Genomic DNA, 20,573 nt, shown 5'->3' on the forward strand with positions numbered 1-20,573 from the left:
CTACCGCTTTTTTGAAGGAAAACTTTAAACTTTTAACTATTAAATAAACGACCAAACTTACCCACCAGCCGTCGCGAAGTCTTCCGAGAGACTGAGGCCTACAACTCGGAGCCCGCGTTTAAATAAGGGGAGAGAAAAAAAAACCTTACCCAGGTAACCTAGCGCGCCTTCCGATGTTGCCCTCACGAGCAGCAGTTGTACTAAATGCTTTTGGGACCTTCCGAGATTTATGCCACGAATCAGTTGAATACCAGATCAAACACTACAAGTCAGGATTTGCCATTCACAGTGTCTTGCTCACAATTCCACAGGACATGGATGAGAAAGGAAAGTTGGCACTCTGGTTCACCGACAGGGACCTGGATGGTGGTAGCATGGAAGGTTGTCAGAGATCATGGCCCAAACAATACCAGGCTAGTCTGAAGTTGCATCCTGGGTGGGGTAAGTGTTCACAGTTTGGAGAACACCCAGCAATGTAGGAAGAAGATTAACAAACTTATGCATTCTGCGAGGTTAAGTACCATCACGTTCTTTCTGCTCCCTCACACCCACTCTATCTCTGCCACTGCACCGACTCCCACCAAGACTCATGGTCTACCACTTTCACTATTGACTCAGCATATTCACTCAACTGCTCACATCCACACCACTCTCTGGCCAGGTAACTAACCCTGCAGGCCGTCAGCACTTCCTACTCAATCTCTCAGGATACTGCACCAGCTATCCTGCTTGCAAACAACGCTAACAGCTGTGTCAACTATTTTCATCTCATTCAATTGCTGTCTGTATCTTGTTGCATGCAAAAAGAACCAAGAGTGGTGGGTTGCCCAACATCTGTGTCCTTACCCACTTCGAGGAGAAAATTCTTTGATTAGCAGGAGATGACCGTGACCAGTCATGTGATAATGCCAAGACCTCTATGTCCCGGGAACAAAGCTTTGTTGACAAGTGCCGTGCTGCTCCCCATCACAAACGTGGCAAATGTATTCTTCACATGGTCAAGTTTATAGCCCTGGTTTGACACTCATTCCTCTCTTGTCACAGGCAGTATCAGTGGCATCCTGACAGTCTCCATGTAGAAGGGACCAACCCTTCAAATAGCAGATTCTCCTCCACTTCTGAGGAAGAAAACACATTCACTGAGGATGCAGAAGAAAAGTTGTCTCTTACACCTTCTACTAGTTCAGATACAGACTCCTTGGTGGATATTTTTGCTAGATTAGAGTGAAAAGCATAAGCTGGTGAGTAAATCATTGACATGTCTGCACAGATGACTGAGGAACAAACACTCCAGGTGTGTGGCATTCGGAGGACTGCCAGAGACCAGACACCTGCTGACCCCGAGGAAGCAGAGGATATCATGCTTTGGGCTGTTAATCTTTATTAAAAATGCACAGACACACAAGCAGCAGTCATTTTCTCAGGACGCTTGTGAAACTGGATCAAATATTGCAGGAGTCCACCAATGTTTGATGCAACGTACTAGATCCATTGTGGATGATTTCACTGGGGATAATATCAGGACTACAGCAATTCCTCAGTAATGTGATTATTTAGAGTCTGAGACATTTAAACAGTGGTGTCAAAACATCAGGACATGGAGGCATCTGGCGAGGTGGGTCATAGGGTGCTTCTATATGGAACATTGCCATCATTAAACTGGTTCAGATGGATGCTATTTTTAAAAAAAATCATTCATTGTATGTTTGTCATTGGCTAGGCAAGCACTTATTGCCTGTCCATACTTGCACTGAGGAAAATTAAGAGTGAACCATATTGCTGCACATCTGAAGTCGAACATAGGTGTGACTAGGTAAGAATGCCAAATCTTCATCCCTAAAGAAAATTCGTGAACTAGATGCATTTTTACAACAATCAACAATGGTTACATGGTCACTATTAAGCTATCATTGTACTTTTGGATTTTTATCAAATTCAAATTACATTATCTGCCATGGTACGATTCACATTCAACACATTCTGAAGTTCTAGATTACTACAGGGACACTATTGCTAGACCATTGTCTCAACTTCTTCCATAACTAATCAAACAATTGGTACACATATAGTAGAAGATTATAATAGCAATAAGGAGAACTAGCAAGTTTTGAGAAGATTTGTAGCTCAGGTTGTGGTTCTGGATGTAGGTTTGCTCGCTGAGCTGGAAAGTTCATTTTCAGATATTTCGTCACCATACTAGTTAACATCATCAGTGAGCCTCTGGAAGAAGCATTGGGGGTATGACCCGCTTTCTATTTATGTATTTGGGTTTCCTTGAGTTGCTGATGTCATTTCCTGTGGTGATGTCATTTCCTGTTCTTTTTCTCAGGGCTTGGTAAATGGGATCCAAACCAACGTGTTTGTTGATAGATCTATCAACAACTCAAACGTCTGAAAACGAACCTTCTAGCTCAGCGAGCAAGCCTACACCCAGAATAATGAGAACTTTTCCATCCAACCCCATATTATCGAAGAAAGTTCATGCTACAGAGATAATGCAGTCGACTTTTTATAGTCCAAGGGGGAAGTGAGAATCTTCTGCACTATGTTCAGGCTAGAGAGTCAAAGAGCTTTACAGCGTAGAAAGAGGTCCTTTGGCCTACCATATCCCCATGAATCATCAAGCACATATCTTCTCTTGTCTCATTTTCCAACACTTGACCCATAGCCTTATATGTCATGGAACTTCAAGTGACATCTAAATACTTTTAAATGTTGTGATGGTTCCCATCATTGTTCAGGCAGTGAGTTTCAGATACTCACCATCCTCTGGGTGAAAAAAATTCTTCCTTAAATCCCCTTCTAATTTCCTTCCTTTTGCCTTAAATCTAAGCCCACAGTTATTGATTCTTCTACTCGGGCAAAACATTTATTCCTATCTCCTTTATCAATGTCCCTAATAATTTTGCACACCTCAATCAAGTGCAGCCTCAGCCTTTTCTGCTTGAAGAAAATTAACACCAGATTACCCAGTCTGTCTTCATAGATGAAATGCAACAGCCAAGGCAACTTCCTGATAAATCTCCTCTGCACTTTCCCTAGTGAAATCACATCATGCCAACTGTGTGGCAACCAGAACTATAAAACCTTGGAAAGTGAATGCAAGTTGTGGAACTAAGGTGAAACTTTACAACTTGCCTGACATTACTTGTGCTTCACAATGATTACTAGGATTATTTTACAATGTGAAGTGAAATGATCAAGGCAAGACTTTTTGTCAAGACAATTGATCATTGTATGAAGTTCACATACACAATTATTTGTTAGCGGATGTCTTTAACCTGTACCTTCTAATGTTATTGCGCCTTGAAGGATTTCACATCACCCACAAATACAGCCTGCTCCCTCAGTAAAAAAAAAGCACTTACACCACTCACTTCGGACATGGTGGAAACTATTTTTCATTTGAATTATGCATTTGTGATTTGAATGATCCTGAAAGGCAATACATGTGGTGCTCCATGGAATGGATGATCAGCCTGTCAATCTAGGTGACCCCCTCCCTGATTATTCGTCATGTCCTCACCCAACCCTTTTATTTCACTGCTCTTTTCTCCACTTTACCTTGTGGCCCCAGGCATACAGCTAAATGAGGTCAGACAAAGTTATGCACTGTCTCCCATTAAAGGCAGAATGATGGTGACTATTAATGACCCCACTCTCACAGTACACTTCTGTAATGTCTTCTGCTCTTAAATGTTGAGATGCTCTCCTTCACAATATTGCCTTGCTGCCTCTATTCCCCACAATTGGCATCCCCACCACAGCACTGATCCCTATTAACCCTCCCTTGAAATCCAGCAAAAAGGTCCCCAGGCTGACTCTGATTTGCTCCCCTGATTGACTTGGAAAGACCGTCCCAATTTGACTAATACATGAGCAACTCCCGGACTGATTTACTGCTACTCCTAGACTGATGGCACTGAACATGAAGCACTGCTGAGGCTGTACTGATAAGATCTGACCCTAACTGCTCCAAATGCCTCACTGACCATGTCTAAACCCCTGGATTGATTTTTGATGACGCCCTTGATCTACTGAGTTCATAGACCCTGACTGATGAATTTGCCTGGATTTAACTAAGGACTACTTCTATTGGAGTTTGTGACATTTACATTTAGTTGATGCATACACAATGTGTTTGTTATGTATGATATTAGCTGTAAGTGAGACACGGCCACAGCATGTGTCAGGAATATATCCACCCCCTTCACTGATTAGTGCTGGCATGATAAGTTGCCTTATTTTGTGTCTGCTCTAAAAAGCAAAATAAGACAGAAATACTAAGGTGCTGTGAGTTCAGAATGAAGTAGCAATGTATGATAGAGATGCTGTGAGCATCCAGGTGGGCAGAAAGTGAGTGAGCTCGAAGGAATTTTGTGATGCACTCTGTTCCAGTACATAAGATACATCCTATCCCTATGTGCAAAGTGGCCTGGAAACAGCATTACAAGTGCAGAATTGTGATGAAAGAAGTGATTTCTGCCATGAAGATGTTGTATGGTGGTGTATGTCCAATGCCAACCTCCTTGGATGAAGGATGCAAGCTGTCACTGTCTATGGAGTATGTCTGAAATGCCTGGGGCTACTGGCCTGCAACATTCACGATCTGATTTCTCTCTGATTTCTTATAGCAAACATAAATGAAGCGGTATTAGGTAATAATGCGATATTAATACAAGAAAATATGCCTCGCACCACTGACTGGCAATATTCTTGTAACTAAAACCTAAGTTGAAAATTGGACTTTTATTTTCAACTTCAAGAACCTAATCTTTCTAAACTCACCTTGTTTCACCAATTGATCCATCATTGCCTCATTAATCAGGAGCCTGAGAGAATTCCACCAAAGAATTTATATAATATATTGTAGAAAGAAAAGAGTTAATAAAGTGAGCATTAATACTTTAGATGGAGAGTCTGATGAATTAATCATGGAAAATGAAGAGATGTCTAATGAATTGAACAGGTATTTTGCATCAGTCTTCACTCTAGCCTTATAGGTTATAGAAATACAGGGCAACTTCAATTATCCAAGTGACATGGGCCGGGGGGTATTTTGTTTGGATAATGGAATGTTCAGATAACACAGTTTACCCAAGCATGGGGACCGTGACATCTTGTTTGGATAATCAGAAATTCAGATAATCGATGTTCGAATAACCAAGGCTGTACTGTAATATCTCAGAAGCAGCTATAATTAAGAAATCAAAGAGAGGGGGAATTTATAGAGGAAAACTATAATTACCAGTGAATCAATTGTTAGAGTTTTAGTGTCCTGGTAGACTTCATCCTAGGATTGTAAAAGAAGTGACTGGTATGTAAATATAGATAAGTTAAGGTAATGGGTAAATATGTGAGAAATGGAGGATAATATGGGAAAATGTGCATTTGTCCATTTTGGCAGAATAAATATAAAAGCATATTATCTAAATGACGAGAGATTGCAGAGTCCTGAGATGCAGACGATTAAGGTTGTCTGAGTGCATCAGTCTCACAACAGTATTATGCAGGAATGTCAAGCAATTTAGAAAGCAAATGGAATACTATAATTTATTATGAGGGGAATTAATTATGAAAACAGAGATATATTTTACAGTAAAATTGTGAGGTTGCATCTACAGTACTATGTACAGTGTCAGTTACCTCATTTAAAGAAGGATATAAATGATTGGAAGCAGTTGAGAGAATGTTTACTAGACTAATCCCCAAAATGTGTGTGTGTGTGTGTCGTCAAAGTCTTACCAGACCATAGGGGCTGATCTGTTATTAGTGAGAAGCGATTGGTGGTGATTTAACCTGAGGGCCAACCTGGAATGTATGGATTGTCTTATGGTGAAGGTTTGGACAGACAAGGCTTATATCCACTGGAACTTAAAAGAGTTGAAGATTACTTGCTAGAAATATGTAGGATCCTAAGGGGACAAGGTAGATGTGGAGAGAATATTTCTTCTTATGAGAAATTCTAGAATGAGTGTTACATAGATCATTACAGCTCAGTACAGGCCCTTTGGCCCTCAATGTTGCACCGACCTGTGAAACCAATCCGAAGCCCGTCTAACCTACACTGTTCATTGTTTAAAAATAAGGGGTTTCACATTTAAAATAAAGACAAAGTGATTTTTTTTATAGAGAGAGGGTCCAGACTCTTTGGGATTCTTTTCTTAATAAGACAATGGAACCTGAGTAATAGAATGTTTTAAGGTATTCAGTGTTAGCGAGGAGGTGAAAATTGTCAGGAGTAAATAGTGTTGTGTAAGAGTTTTAGAACCCTAGGGAAATCTTATGATGATGTCACTGAGCTATTTTCTACTGGGTTTAAATAGCACAATGCAAATTGATAAAAGGAAATAAGAAAGATACACATGGAAGGCAATGCAAAAGCCTAAAGTTTAGCCATACGCAAGTTAGAAACACATGCAGAGAGAAATGTGGAGTAGACTGATTAGCATTAGTTGGTAGAGTTCATAAAGAATGGTTTTTCACAAACGTAACAAGAAGAGCTGAGCCAGGTATATATCTCTGAATCCATGTACTTAATGTTTAGCCTCAGCATGGAATAAGAAGTTATGTAAAGGAGTTTAAGCCTGAAGGAAATTCTTGAGCTTGCCTTCTCACCAATTACTATGTTTTGAACCTAAAATCATGGATGTTGGCGTAAAACCACAAATAAATGAGGCAACAATGTGAATTTGATGTTAGAATCAGATCAACTACAACACTATTAGATACCTGTGCAGGCTCAAGAGGCTGAACGACCTACTCCCTGATGATATTTCAAGGGGCTAGTAATTCATGCTACATCAGTCACCCATTTGAATCCCTCTATCCGATGAACAGGACAAATACGCAAATGACTTCTTGGTTTACAAGCCTCTCAGACTGAGATCAGTTTATAATATGTCAGAAACACTTACTCTCTCTAACCACATGTACAGATGATACTTCAAATCTAGCTCCACCTTGCTAACCGGAAATGTCAACATGAGAGCTTGAACCAAGAGACCTAAATTATTTTTTAACATTGTTTATGCTATTACAAAGAGAGAAAGTCTGTGCTGTATGAGTTCATATTATAGGTTTTTAAAATGCAGAAAATTCCTGATTAGAAGTGTCCAATTTTTTATTGTCTAAAGTGCTTAAACCAATTGCATTCATAGCAATTATAACATGATATATGACAGTTTGTCAATGAATCAGAAAAAAATCATTAGAAGAAAGATCAGCTGTTTTCACTAGAGTTGAGAATGGTCAAGTCAGTTGAAGAATGAATTTGAGGGATATTAGAACCAATCAACCAGATGCTTTGTTCTTCATCTGTTGATTGCAGAGTAATGTGAGATAGTGTCCAAAAGTTATGTTGCTGTTTTATAGGTTTTTACTTCAGTAACGGCTTAATAATAATAAAACATTGCTTTCACTAATGTTCTGAATAAGGGAAATCCTAACTATATCACATTTTGTTGCTTTATCTCACTCTTCATTGAAAGAAAGCCACAGTTGTGAGATGAACTAGAATAATGCTGTATATAATCAAAACAGTTGGCTGCAAGAAGTGAATCATTCCACATTGTCAGCCTTCAGCTAACTAAATAAAATATAACATAGCTCATTAGCAGATAAAAGCCCTAACGTAATTGCTGCAATTATTGTCTATTTTCTTTTGCTGAGGACAAAATAATTTCATAGATCTATTTCAACAAGCACAGAGCTAGAAATGTGCAGATATCACATCAGAATCCCTTTGACAAGAAAACAAAACAATTGCAGTCTCATAGGTTAGACTAGTGTGAGTGTGCTAATAAAGCTGTTTTGACATTCCAAACAGATAATTGGTTGGCTCAGATCTTCAGTGAACAATGTCTTCCATTTCTTTACAATTTTTGTTACATTTTCAAAGTCCACTGTACATTTTCCTCGGGTTCAAATTTTGTTCATTCTTTCGTGATATGTTGGATTTGTTGACAAGGCCAGAATTTGTTGCTCATCTTTTACTGCCTTTGAACTGAGTGGCTCGGTAGGCCATTTTACAAGGCTTTATTAGTCAACCACATTGTTGTGGCTCTGGAATCATATGTGACCCAGAGCAGATAAGGATGCCATAATTCCTTCCCAAAGAACATTCAGAAATAGTTTAGCTGCTTTTCTGAGCAGGAAACTTAAGAAAAGCTATGAAAATGTGTAAAGTTTTAAGAAAAAAATATTTATTTTATTCATTCATGATATGGGATCATTGATGGCAAGACCAGCATTTACTGCTTATCTCAATTCATGAAGAAGATGACCTGCAATCCTCTTCCTGACCTCTCCGCCCCCACCCCACTCCGGCCTATCACCCTCACCTTGACCTCCTTCCACCTATCCCACCTCCATCGCCCCTCCCCCTAGTCCCTCCTCCCTACCTTTTATCTTAGCCTGCTTGGCTCTCTCTCTCTTATTCCTGATGAAGGGCTTATGCTCAAAACGTCGAATTCTCTATTCCTGAGATGCTGCCTGGCCTGCTGTGCTTTGACCAGCAACACATTTGCAGCTGTGATCTCCAGCATCTGCAGACCTCATTTTTTACTTCATGAAGAAGATGAACCAACTTCCTGAAACACTGCAATTCATGTCGCCTTGAGACATCCACAATGCTGTTGTGATAGCACTGGAAACGTGATTCAATAACTGTGTAAACACAGAGATATAGTCCCAATTCAGGATCATGCATGATGTGGGGGGAAGTTGCAGGTGGTGATGTTCTTGTTAACTTGTGTTTTTCTAGAGGTCATGTTTTGGAAGTACTGTCCATGATTAAATGTAGTTATACAAATTAATGAATACAATAAAGTTTTGTTTTAGTCTGATAATTTATCAATAATTTCTATTTTGACTTTCTGTATATAGGTTGAAGTGACCTACAGCTTGGCCTGCATTGTGTTAGGAAACAATGAACTACAGAAGCTCTTAATGGAGAAAAAGGGCTTCAACATCAAGATTGTACTCAACCATCTTAATACTACTGACAAGGTAAGCTCAAGAAAATTAAATGGAACAGTATATTGTAAAGGACCACATTCATGCAAATATGTAATGATGATGTCTGTCATCCTAATTTAATATCGCATAAATATATTGAATTTTGTGGTAAATTGCTACTGAAATGATTATTTGGTTCTTTAAAATATCTTTAATTAGCTCTGTTATGATTAAACAAATGTCACCAAAGCTTAGCGAGTTTTGAGAAGATTTGTAGCTCAGGTTGAGGTTCTGGATGTAAGTTTGCTCACTAAGCTGGAGGATTCATTTCCAGACATTTCGTCACCCTACTGGGTAACATCTTCAGTGGGCCTCGGATGAAGCACTACTGAAAATTCCTGCTTTCTATTTATATATGTGGGTTTCTTTGGTTTGTTGATGTCATTTCCTGTGGTGTTGTTATTTCCTGTGGTGAAGTCACTTCCTGTTCTTTTTCTCAAGGGGTGGTAGATGAGGTCTAACTCATGTGTTTGTTGATAGAGTTCCAGTTGGAATGCCATGCTTCTAGGAATTCTCATGCATGTCTTTGTTTGGCCGTCTTCCAAAAAATGAAGCCAGATGGATCCAACACACCATGCTTCTACAGATCACCCAAAATTCACAAACCAGGAGCCCCCCTCAGACCCATAGTCTCACTACCTGGAACACCAACTTACAGATTGGCCAAGGAGCTACACCAAAGAAGATTCACAGCACTCTATCCACTCCACCCAAGAATTCCTGAAGACCATCAAAGACTTTAAGATAGAAGAAGATAAAATAATGGTCTCTTTGATATAACAACCCTGTTTACATCAATCAACATTAACCTGGCCAAGGAAACACTGACTACACTATTAGAAGACCCAAATACACATATAGCAAACACCACTAACTTCATCAGCAAGGGCAGTATCATCAAGCTAGTGGACCTATGCCTTACCACACACTTCACCTTCAACAACAAAACATACAGACAAACCAACTGAACACTCATGGGATCTCTAATACCAGGGTTCTTAGCAGAGGCAGTAATGCAGAAACTTGAACAAATAGCTCTGCCAACCATCCAACGCAAACTTTGGGTCCGCTACGTGAATAACACCTTTGTCATCACTAAATGAAACAAATTTGAGGAAACCTTCAAGACCATCAATAATACTCTTACAAGCATAAAGTTCACTAAAGAGGAGGAAAACAACAACAAACTGCCATTCCTAGATGTTACAGTAGAGCGAACAGCCAATGGGGAACTTCAAACCAGCGTCTACAGGAAACCAACATATACGGACCAAATATTGAACTACAGAATCAATCGTCCCAACATCCACAAACAAAGCTGCATCAGAACATTCTTTCAACGAGCCAACACACACTGCAGCACAGAGGAACAATGTAGAGCCGAGAAAAATAACCTATACCGTGTATTCAAAAAGAATGAGTACCTAATGAACACAGTCTGCTGATTTCTCAGCAACAAACCCAAACAAGCAGACAAAACATGTCCAGAAACCCTAGCGACTTTCCTCTACATCAAAGACATCCCGGAAATGACTGCCAGCCTACTCAGACTCCTTGACATCATGGTAGCCCACAAACCCACCAACATACTAAAGCAGCAGCTAATGGACTTGAAAGACCCTATACAGATAACAAGCAAAACTAATGTCATTTACCAAATACCATGCAAGGACTGTAACAAACACTACATTGGACAAACAGGCAAAAAACTAGCCACCAGGATACATGAACATACAATAGTCACAAAATGACATGACCCTTTCTCACTAATATCCTTACATATGGATGATGAAAGACACCACTTTGACTGGGACAACACATCCATCCTAGGACAAGCCAAACAAAGACACTGCATGAGAATTCCTAGAACTCTTATCAACAAACACATCGAGTTAGGCCCCATCTACAACCCTAAGAAAAAGAACAGGAAGTGATTTCCCCAAGGAAATAACATCACCACAGGAAATGACATCACCAACCCAAAGGAATCCACACATATAAATAGAAAGCAGAAATTTTACAGCAGTTACCTAGTAAGGTGATGAAACGTCTGGAAATGAATCCTCCAGCTCAGCGAGCAAACCTACATCCATCACCAAAGCTGCAATATGAATTCCACGAAAGTCATACAGATTGGAAGGTCTCAGATTAATTTATTGTTCCATGTTTTGCTAATTGGGCATGGAGACATTTTTTTATTTTATAATAGAGAAATTAGAAAGAGAAAATTTGCCAATAATCAGTCCAGTGTATATAAATAACAAGAAGACAAGACTCATCTAGGTTTTTGACGATGCTTGATCAATTCAATTACTATCTGTAATCACACATAAAGAATGACCACTTAATATGATGACAGGGTCTTTGATATTTCATTGCAACATGAGTAAACATGCCAGAAAAGGATATAGAGAGAAGGTTGTCAAGAAAGGAGTATCTGCAGGGATTGTAACAAGGTCAGTCATAGAGTATGAGTTCGCTGATTGCGTATATTAATCTGGAGTCGTGGCAGACAGATATAAACAGGAGAATCGGAGGTGCTTTTCACTCTGAGAAATCTGGATCAGGGTCAAAGACTCTCCACATGTAAATAAATGGTGACTTGGTAACAGAATATCAGCCTCTGTGGAGTTATTTCAATGGCGATGAGAGTCAAAAATATGCTCCTGAAATAATTCACTTATAACAGCTGTCTTTGAGTTGGGGTAAGCATTTCTGGCATTATTTGGGAAGCTTGACTCATTTGATCCTGCTGTTGAAGACTGGGCCCAGTGTGTGGAAAGAATGCATTATTTTGCTGGACAAATGACATTGGGGCAGATGAGAATGTTATGAAGCGAAGGTTAAGCCCCAAAGCACCTTGCCTCATAATCTGTAAAATAAGTGTGAAAAGTGGTGTAATCTTCTAGTGTTTAAATAAAATAAGTCACTGACAATCACTTTAAAATTAACAAGTAACAATTTATTTATCTAATTCTAACAGTAAACAAAAAACAAAACTATTAACAAACTGAATAAATCCCTTCTAACTATTAACTATCCCAAAATAAAGCAAAATTGGTTGATGAAGATTGACCTAGATTGATTCAAAATCTTTCAATTACAAAACGATTGCTGGAGTGAAGTCTTAATTAAATATCCAGAAGTTTTTCAAGAAGGTCTAGGAACTATCAAATCAACGAACGCCACGTTGCATGTTGACTTGGAAGCAATTGCTTGCATATTTCTGTAAGGCCCACACAATGTCATTTGCCTTATGGGCAAACATAAATGCAGAAATCAGAAGGTTGTAAAGCAGAGGAATCATCAAACCAGTCCAGTTCCTGAATGGGCAGCACCCATCATACCTATTGTGAAGCCTGATGTATCAATTCATTTTTGTGTGAATTTTAAACCAACAGGAAGTGAAGAAACAGCTATCATCCCTTAAAGTGTTGGCACACTATGATTTCAAGTGAGATCTGGTATTGACATACAATGCCTTTCTGTATGGCATCTGGAAAGTATTAGCTCACAGTTGGCCCAATGCAGAGGAATGGCCAATAGCACATGCATTCAGGACTTTGGCTAATGCAGAGTGTAAATGTGTCCAGATAGAGAAGGAAGATTTGGTGTCAGGAAGTCATCAATACCTTTACAGATGCAAATTTGTAATAATAATGAACCACAAACTCCTGTTAGGTCTACTTAAAGAGGACAAGGCCGTGTTGACCATAGCTCCAGGTCAAATTCAGCAATGGACTATCATTCTAAGTATGTATAATTACAAGTTGGAACAACATATCAGGGAGGCTAAGTAGCAAATGTGGATGCATTGAGCTGCCTCCCACTGGCAGATACAATGCTGGTGATACTGCCTCTGAAAGAGTACATTATGGTTTTATTATTGAGTCATTTTATTGTGGGGAACAAGAGTGATTATCCTGAACGACGATTGCTGCCAGATACTGGCAAATTCCACTAGGGTCATTCAGGAATTTCCAAAATGAAGATATTAGCAAGAAATTACATTTGGTAGCCGGGGTTGGATGCAGACATAGCTGCATTGGTGGGGCAGTGCCCAGAATGTCAACAAGGATGAAAATTACTGCTAATAGCTCACCCCTAATTTATGAGAATGGCCAAGTAAACCCTGGACTCGGTTGCACAAAAATTATGCAGATTCTTTCATGGACTCAATGTTCTTAGCCATTGTGGAAGTTCATTCAAAGCAGCTGGGCATGCATAGAATTAATTCGTCAAACATGGGGATAATGATTGAAAAACTGAGTGCATCTTTTGCAATACATGTACTCGCAGATGTTTTGGTCACAGATAATGGGCCATTGTTTACCAGCAGGGAGTTTAAGTATTTCCTAAACTCAGATGGTATTTGTCATATAATGGCAGCTTCATACCACCCATCATCTGATGGTCCTACAGAGAAAGCAGTCCAAACCTTGATGGCAGGCTTAAAGAAACAGTCTGCAGCTTCACTAGATACCAAACTGTCCTGGTTCCTATTTGATTATAGGACCACCTCTCATACAACTGCAGGATAGCTCCAGCAAAGTTGTTAACAGGGAGAAGAATCTGCACCAGATTAAATCTGATCTTCCTGGAGTTTGGATGGGTGGGGAAGTGGTGGGAACAGTATTGGGAATACCCAATGCCAATTACAAAACTCCACTACATCAGCAAGATAGTTTACCTCAGCGAATGAAGTTTGATAGGTACCATAGATGTGGCCCTTGCATAGGTAATAGGCATGGTCAGTGCAAGGTCAGGTCCAGTGATGTTTAAAGTTTGGGTAAGTATGATGATCCTGAACAAGCTCACTCTCTCGGCGGAGCAGGTAACGGCTGTCTGGTGGTGTTTTTTCTACGTCGCGGTATAGTCCAGTTATTGTTTTTTTAACGGCTAAAATTTAAAGTTTTTTTAAGCGCCTAGCGGATCCGGAAGCTGGTGTTGCGCTAGCTTACCTGGGAAGGTTTTTTTTTCCTTATAAAAGCGCGCAACTCCAAGCCTTCGGCCTCACTCTCTCGACGGAGCAGGTAACGGCTGTCTGGTGGTGTTTTTTTTTAAGTCGCGGTATAGTCCAGTTATTGTTTTTTTAACGGCTACAATTTAAAGTTTTTTTTAAGCGCCTAGCGGACCCGGGAAGCTGGTGTCGCGCTAGCTTACCTGGGAAGGTTTTTTTTCCTTATAAAAGCACGCAGGCGAGGAACCCGAGGCACTACAGGGGTAGAACCTCCCACCCGCCCTCCTCCTCTAACCTAATAATAAGATCCGTTGTGGTAAGCAGGTAAGTGCTGCATTTTGCTTGTTTGTTTCTTTAGATCTAGTTTTCTTTTTAAAGTTTAACTTTTAGAGGGATGGCAGCGAAGGCAGTGCAATGTTCCTCTTGCAAGATGTATGAGGTGAGGGAAGCCATTAGCGTCCCTGCTGATTACACTTGCGGGAAGTGCACCCATCTCCAGCTCCTCCAAGACCGTGTTAGGGAACTGGAGCTTGAGTTGGATGAACTACGGATCATTCGGGAGGCAGAGGTGGTCATAGATCAGAGCTTTAGGGAAGTAGTTACTCCGAAAGTTATAGACAGATGGGTGACAGTGAGGGGACTGGGAGGAAGCAGCCAGTGCAGGGACCCCCTGCGGTCGTTCCCCTCAATAACAAGTATACCGTTTTGGATATTTGTGGGGGGGACGACTTACCAGGGATAAGCAACGAGGTTCAGGCCTCTGGCGCGGAGCCTGTCCCCGTTGCTCAGAAGGGAAGGGCGGAGATAGTTATTGGGGACTCAATAGTGAGGAGCACAGATAGGTGGTTTTGCAGGGGCGACAGAGACTCATGTTTGATATGTTGCCTCCCAGGTACAAGGGTGTGTGATGTCTCTGATCATGTTTTCCTGTTCCTTAAGGGGGAGGGGGAGCAGCCCCAGGTCGTGGTCCACGTTGGCACCAACGACATAGGTAGGAAGAGAGGTGAGGATGTTAGGCAGGCTTTCAGGGAGCTAGGTTGGAAGCTCAGAGCTACAACGAACAGAGTTGTTGTCTCTGGTTTGTTACCCGTGCCACGTGATAGAGAGTCGAGGAAGAGGGAGAGAGAACAGTTAAATGCGTGGCTACAGGGATGGTGCAGGAGGGAGGGATTCCGGTTTCTGGACAACTGGGGTTCTTTCTGGGGAAGGTGGGACCTTTATAAACAGGATGGTCTCCACCTGAACCTGAGGGGCACCAGCATCCTTGGTGGGAGGTTTGCTAGTGCTCTTTGGGAGGGTTTAAACTAACTCTGCAGGGGCATGGGAACCTGGACTGTAGTTTTAGGGTACAGGACCTTAAGTGTATGGAGGTTAGGAACAAGGCATCGATCTCGAAGGAGGGTGCCAGTAAACAGGAAGGTGGCTTGAAGTGTGTATACTTCAATGCCAGAAGTATAAGAAATAAGGTAAGTGAACTTGCAGCGTGTTTGGTACCTGGGACTTCAATGTTGTGGCCATTACAGAGACGTGGGTAGTACAGGGATAGGAATGGCTATTGCAGGTTCCAGGGTTTAGATGTTTTAGTAGGGTCAGAGGTGGGGGTAAAAGAGGGGGAGGTGTGGCATTGCTTGTCAAGGATAGTATTACAGCGGTGGAAAGGACGATGGAGGAAGACTTGCCATCTGAGGTAGTTTGGGCTGAGGTTAGAAATAGGAAAGGTGAGGTCACCCTGTTAGGAGTTTTCTACAGGCCTCCTAATAGTCCGAGAGACGTAGAGGAAAGTATTGCAAGGATGATTCAGGAGAAGTGAAAGTAATAGGGTGGTTGTTGTGGGGGACTTTAACTTCCCAGATATTGACCTGGAAAGCTATAGCTCGAGTTCGTTAGATGGGTTGGTGTTTGTCCAATGTGTGCAGGAGGGTTTCCTGACACATTATGTAGACAGGCCAACAAGAGGTGAGGCCATACTGGATTTGGTTCTAGGTAATGAACCAGGGCAGGTGTTAGACTTGGAGGTAGGTGAGCACTTCGGGGACAGTGACCACAACTCGGTGATTTTTACTCTAGTGATGGAGAGGGATAAGTGTGCACTGCAGGGCAAGAGTTATAGCTGGGGGCAGAGAAATTATGATGCGGTGAGGCATGACCTAGGATGTGTGGATTGGAAAAACAGGCTTCAAGGAAAGGACGCAAATGATATGTGGAGCTTGTTCAAGGAGCAGCTATTGGGTGTCCTTGATAAGTATGTACCAGTCAGGCAGGGAGGAAAGGGTCGTGTGAGGGAGTCGTGGTTTAATAAGGAATTGGAATCCCTTGTAAAAGGGAAGAGGGCGGCCTATGTAAAGATGAGGTGTGAAGGTTCAATTGGGGCGATTGAGAGTTATAAGGTAGCCAGGAAGGATCTGAAGAGAGAGCTAAGAGCAGCGAGAAGGGGACATGAAAAATCCTTGGTTGGTAGGATTAGGGAAAACCCAAAGGCTTTCTATAGGTATGTCAGGAATAAAAGGATGACTAGGGTAGGTATCGGTCCAGTCAAGGATAGTAGTGGAAAGTTGTGCGTGGAGGCAGAGGAGATTGGAGAGACACTAAATCAATACTTTTCGTCAGTATTCACTCAGGAACAGGACATTGTTGCTGATGTGAATATCGAGTCACAAGTGATTAGAATGGATGGCTTTGAAGTATGTAGGGAAGAGGTCCGGGGAATACTGGAAAGGGTGAAAATAAATAAGTCCCCTGGGCCTGATGGCATTTATCCTAGGATCCTCTGGGAAGCTAGGGAAGAGATAGCGGAGCCATTGGCCTTGATTTTTATGTCTTCGTTGTCTACAGGAATAGTGCCAGAAGACTGGAGGATAGCGAATGTGGTCCCCTTGTTCAAGAAGGGGAGTAGGGACAGCCCTAGTAACTATAGACCAGTGAGTCTCACTTCTGTTGTGGGCAAAGTCTTAGAGAGAATTGTAAGGGATAGGATTTATGAACATCTGGATAGGAATAATGTGATCAAGGATAGTCAGCATGGTTTTGTGAAGGGCAGGTCGTGCCTCACAAACCTTATTGAGTTCTTTGAAAAGGTGACCAAGGAAGTGGATGAGGGTAAAGCAGTAGATGTGGTGTATATGGATTTTAGTAAGGCGTTCGATAAGGTACCCCATGGTAGGCTACTGCAAAAATTACGGAGGTATGGCATTAGAGGTTTGGATTAGGAATTGGCTGGCTGGAAGGAGACAGAGGGTAGTAGTTGATGGTAAAGGTTCATCTTGGAGTGCAGTTACTAGCGGTGTTCCACAAGGATCTGTTTTGGGACCATTGCTGTTTGTCATTTTTATAAATGACCTGGAGGAGGGGCTTGAAGGCTGGGTGAGCAAGTTTGCGGATAATACGAAAGTCGGTGGAGTGGTGGACAGCGAAGTAGGATGTGGCAGGTTACAGCGGGATATAGATAAGTTGCAGAACTGGGCAGAAAGGTGGCAAATTGAGTTCAATGTAGCTAAGTGTGAAGTCATTCACTTTGGTAGGAGTAACAAGAAGGTGGATTACTGGGCTAATGGTAGGCTACTTGGTAGTGTGGATGAGCAGAGGGATCTTGGTGTCCATGTACACAGATCTCTGAAAGTTGCCACCCAGGTAAATAGTGCTGTGAAGAAGGCATATGGCGTATTGGGCTTTATTGGTAGAGGAATTGAGTTCCGGAGTCCTGAGGTCATGTTGCAGTTGTATAAGACTCTGGTGCGGCCTTATCTGGAGTATTGTGTGCAGTTTTGGTCGCCATACTATAGGAAGGATGTGGAGGCACTGGAACGGGTGCAGAGGAGGTTTACCAGGATGTTGCCTGGCAAGTTGTGGGCGGCACGGTGGCACAGTGGTTAGCACTGCTGCCTCACAGCGCCTGTAGACCCGGGTTCAATTCCCGACTCAGGCGACTGACTGTGTGGAGTTTGCACGTTCTCCCTGTGTCTGCGTGGGTTTCCTCCGGGTGCTCCGGTTTCCTCCCACAGTCCAAAGATGTGCGGGTCAGGTGAATTGGCCAAGCTAAATTGCCCGTAGTGTTAGGTAAGGGGTAAATGTAGGGGTATGGGTGGGTTGCGCTTCGGCGGGTCGGTGTGGACTTGTTGGGCCGAAGGGCCTGTTTCCACACTGTAAGTCTAATCTAAAAAAAAAATCTAATCTAAGTTAGGAAGATCGTATGAGGAAAGGCTGAGGCACTTGGGGCTATTTTCATTGGAGAAAAGAAAGTTTAGGGGAGATTTGATAGAGGTGTACAAGATGATTAGGGGTTTAGATAGGGTTGACAGTGAGAACCTTTTTCCGCATATGGAGTCAGCTGTTACTAAGGGACACAGCTTTAAATTAAGGGGTGGTAGGTATAGGACAGATGTTAGGGGTTGATTCTTTACTCAGCGGGTTGTGAGTTCATGGAATGCCCTGCCAGTATCAGTGGTGGACTCTCCCTCCTTATGGTCATTCAAGCGGGCATTGGATAAGCATATGGAGGTTATAGGTCTAGTGTAGGTTAGGTAGGCTTCGGTCGGCGCAACATCGAGGGCCAAAGGGCCTGTACTGCGCTGTATTTTTCTATGTTCTATGTTCTATAAGCACATGGACCATATGAAAGCTGCAAACTCACAAATGGTGCAGGAACTAAATGTGCCTGGCTCTTTGACTGCCTCTCCAACTGTTCCAAATCCCATGTGTTCTCTCCCACTCCATCAAGCACTGAAAATACCTCAGAAATTGATATAGACACAGCAGATTTTGGGACCTTGATGCCTTTACTCCCTGAAGAGGGGAATGAATTTCTTCCAAGATGGTTCAAGTGCAAGAGGGGAGTTATCATCCATCTCAGAGGCAAAGTTGGAGGAACCTGACCCAGTGCTAAATTTCCCCAGGAGAAAGTACAAAACAAACTGGCCTATTTCCTCAGAGTCAGAGGGGGAGGGATATAACGATTGTAATGAGGTCAGCCAGGTGGACCTCATAGAATATGTGTTCCCTGATTGGGGCATTTTATCTGGTCCAGTCAAGGAACCCTGACTGACAGGCATGAACGGGAATGTTAGAGGTTCTGTTCACTCTGAGAGCTGGCTCTGAGGGAGTTGGATGAGTGTCAAGGACTTTTCATGTGTAATTGAAGTGTGACTTGGTGACAGGCTACCAGCCTCTATGGAGTTATTTCAGAATCCAAAATATAGATTCTTGCAATATGAAGTACTTTTTTTCATTGTGTGCATTGCCTATTTACTAAATGGTACATACAAGGAAATTAATATAGTGACAGTAAAATACAGTGAACAGCTGCTTCTGTGAAATCATCTCCATTAGTTCAAATGTGTTTCAAATTTTTTTTAAAATTGCTATTCTTTAAAGCTTGCAGACACACCTCTAAGAGCATCATCTAATACATTTAAAATTAACTATATTTATTTCTTAACACAAGTGAAATGTAGTTGTAAAACTCCATTATGTAGGATTATATTTTCTCCCATCCTTACTTCCAAGGGTTGCCATTGACTTGGCAAAGGTTGTCATCCATTGGATTAGAGCCAAAAAGTGTGGTATCAAGAAAAGCACAGCCGGTCAGGCAGCATCCAAGGAGCAGGATAGTTGATGTTTTGAGTATAAGCTCTTCATCAGCAGGTTAGTCCAAACTTAGAGCAACAAACTACAGTGGTTTCCCATTGCCTTTGTGCAGATTGGCTGGCCAGGAGGTCACTCCCACTCTTAACCGCTAGTATTTTGGAAGTACTTATAGCCTGCTTATAAATTTGTTTGGCCACAATACGTACATAACTTTCAGAACCAACAGGTCAAAACATGGGACTTGAATCTAGAGCTACTGGCCCAGAAGTAGGGATGCTAATACTATGCAGCAATTCTTTCCAATTCCTTTATGTACAATTAATTTCCATGAAAATATTTTTCCACAATCAGTTAAATTTAGTCTTATGTTGCTGTTTTAATTTGGATGTACTGACTTATGTCAAGTAAAACATTATTTACTGTTTTTTTTCCAGAATATCTGTTCACGAGCAGCCAGTGCTTTAGCCCTTTTCGCAATCAATAATCCAAAGTTACTGGATTTGATACGTGCATGTGGGGGTGTTCAGATGTTAGTGTTCCAAAAGCTTCTACAATCATCAGAAGAGCTGGACCAAGTTAATGCTGCATTTCAGGTATGCTTCCATAGGAACAAGCTCTGTATTGTAATCAATTTATATATCTGACTCACCTTGCCAATCACCTTGTATGGCCTAGAAAATCAATTGCAGTGAGTCCATTTGTAGAAGTTGCTATACTCATAGTAGTTTGTCAACAGGCATTTCTAGGTACGTTTTACAGGGAAACAGTAAATTTGGTTGCTTAGTGGTTAGCACTGCTGCCTCACAGCAGCACAGGCCTGGGTTTGACTCCACCCTGAGGTGACTTTCTGTGTGAAGTTTGCCCATTCTTCCTGTGTCTGCGTGGGTTTCTGCCAGGTGCTCTTGTTTCCTCCCACAGTCCAAAGATGTGCAGGTCAGGTGAATTGACCATACTAATTTGCTCGTAGTGGGAGGTGCATTAGTCAGGGGTAAACATGAGGCAGGGGAATGGGTCT

General features: G+C 41.7%; 1 protein-coding gene across 1 annotated transcript in view; it reads left to right on the forward strand.

Moving 5' to 3' along the window:
* ankar (ankyrin and armadillo repeat containing) overlaps positions 1–20,573 on the forward strand; it is a 155,555-nt gene that overhangs the window by 121,799 nt on the left and 13,183 nt on the right. The window contains 2 exon segments of the mRNA XM_060828124.1: positions 8,887–9,009; positions 19,993–20,151. Coding sequence (XP_060684107.1) covers positions 8,887–9,009; positions 19,993–20,151 — 282 coding nt within the window.

This window comes from Hemiscyllium ocellatum, chromosome 7 (genome assembly GCF_020745735.1).
Source record: "Hemiscyllium ocellatum isolate sHemOce1 chromosome 7, sHemOce1.pat.X.cur, whole genome shotgun sequence".
In the NCBI taxonomy this organism is placed as follows: Eukaryota; Metazoa; Chordata; class Chondrichthyes; order Orectolobiformes; family Hemiscylliidae; genus Hemiscyllium; species Hemiscyllium ocellatum.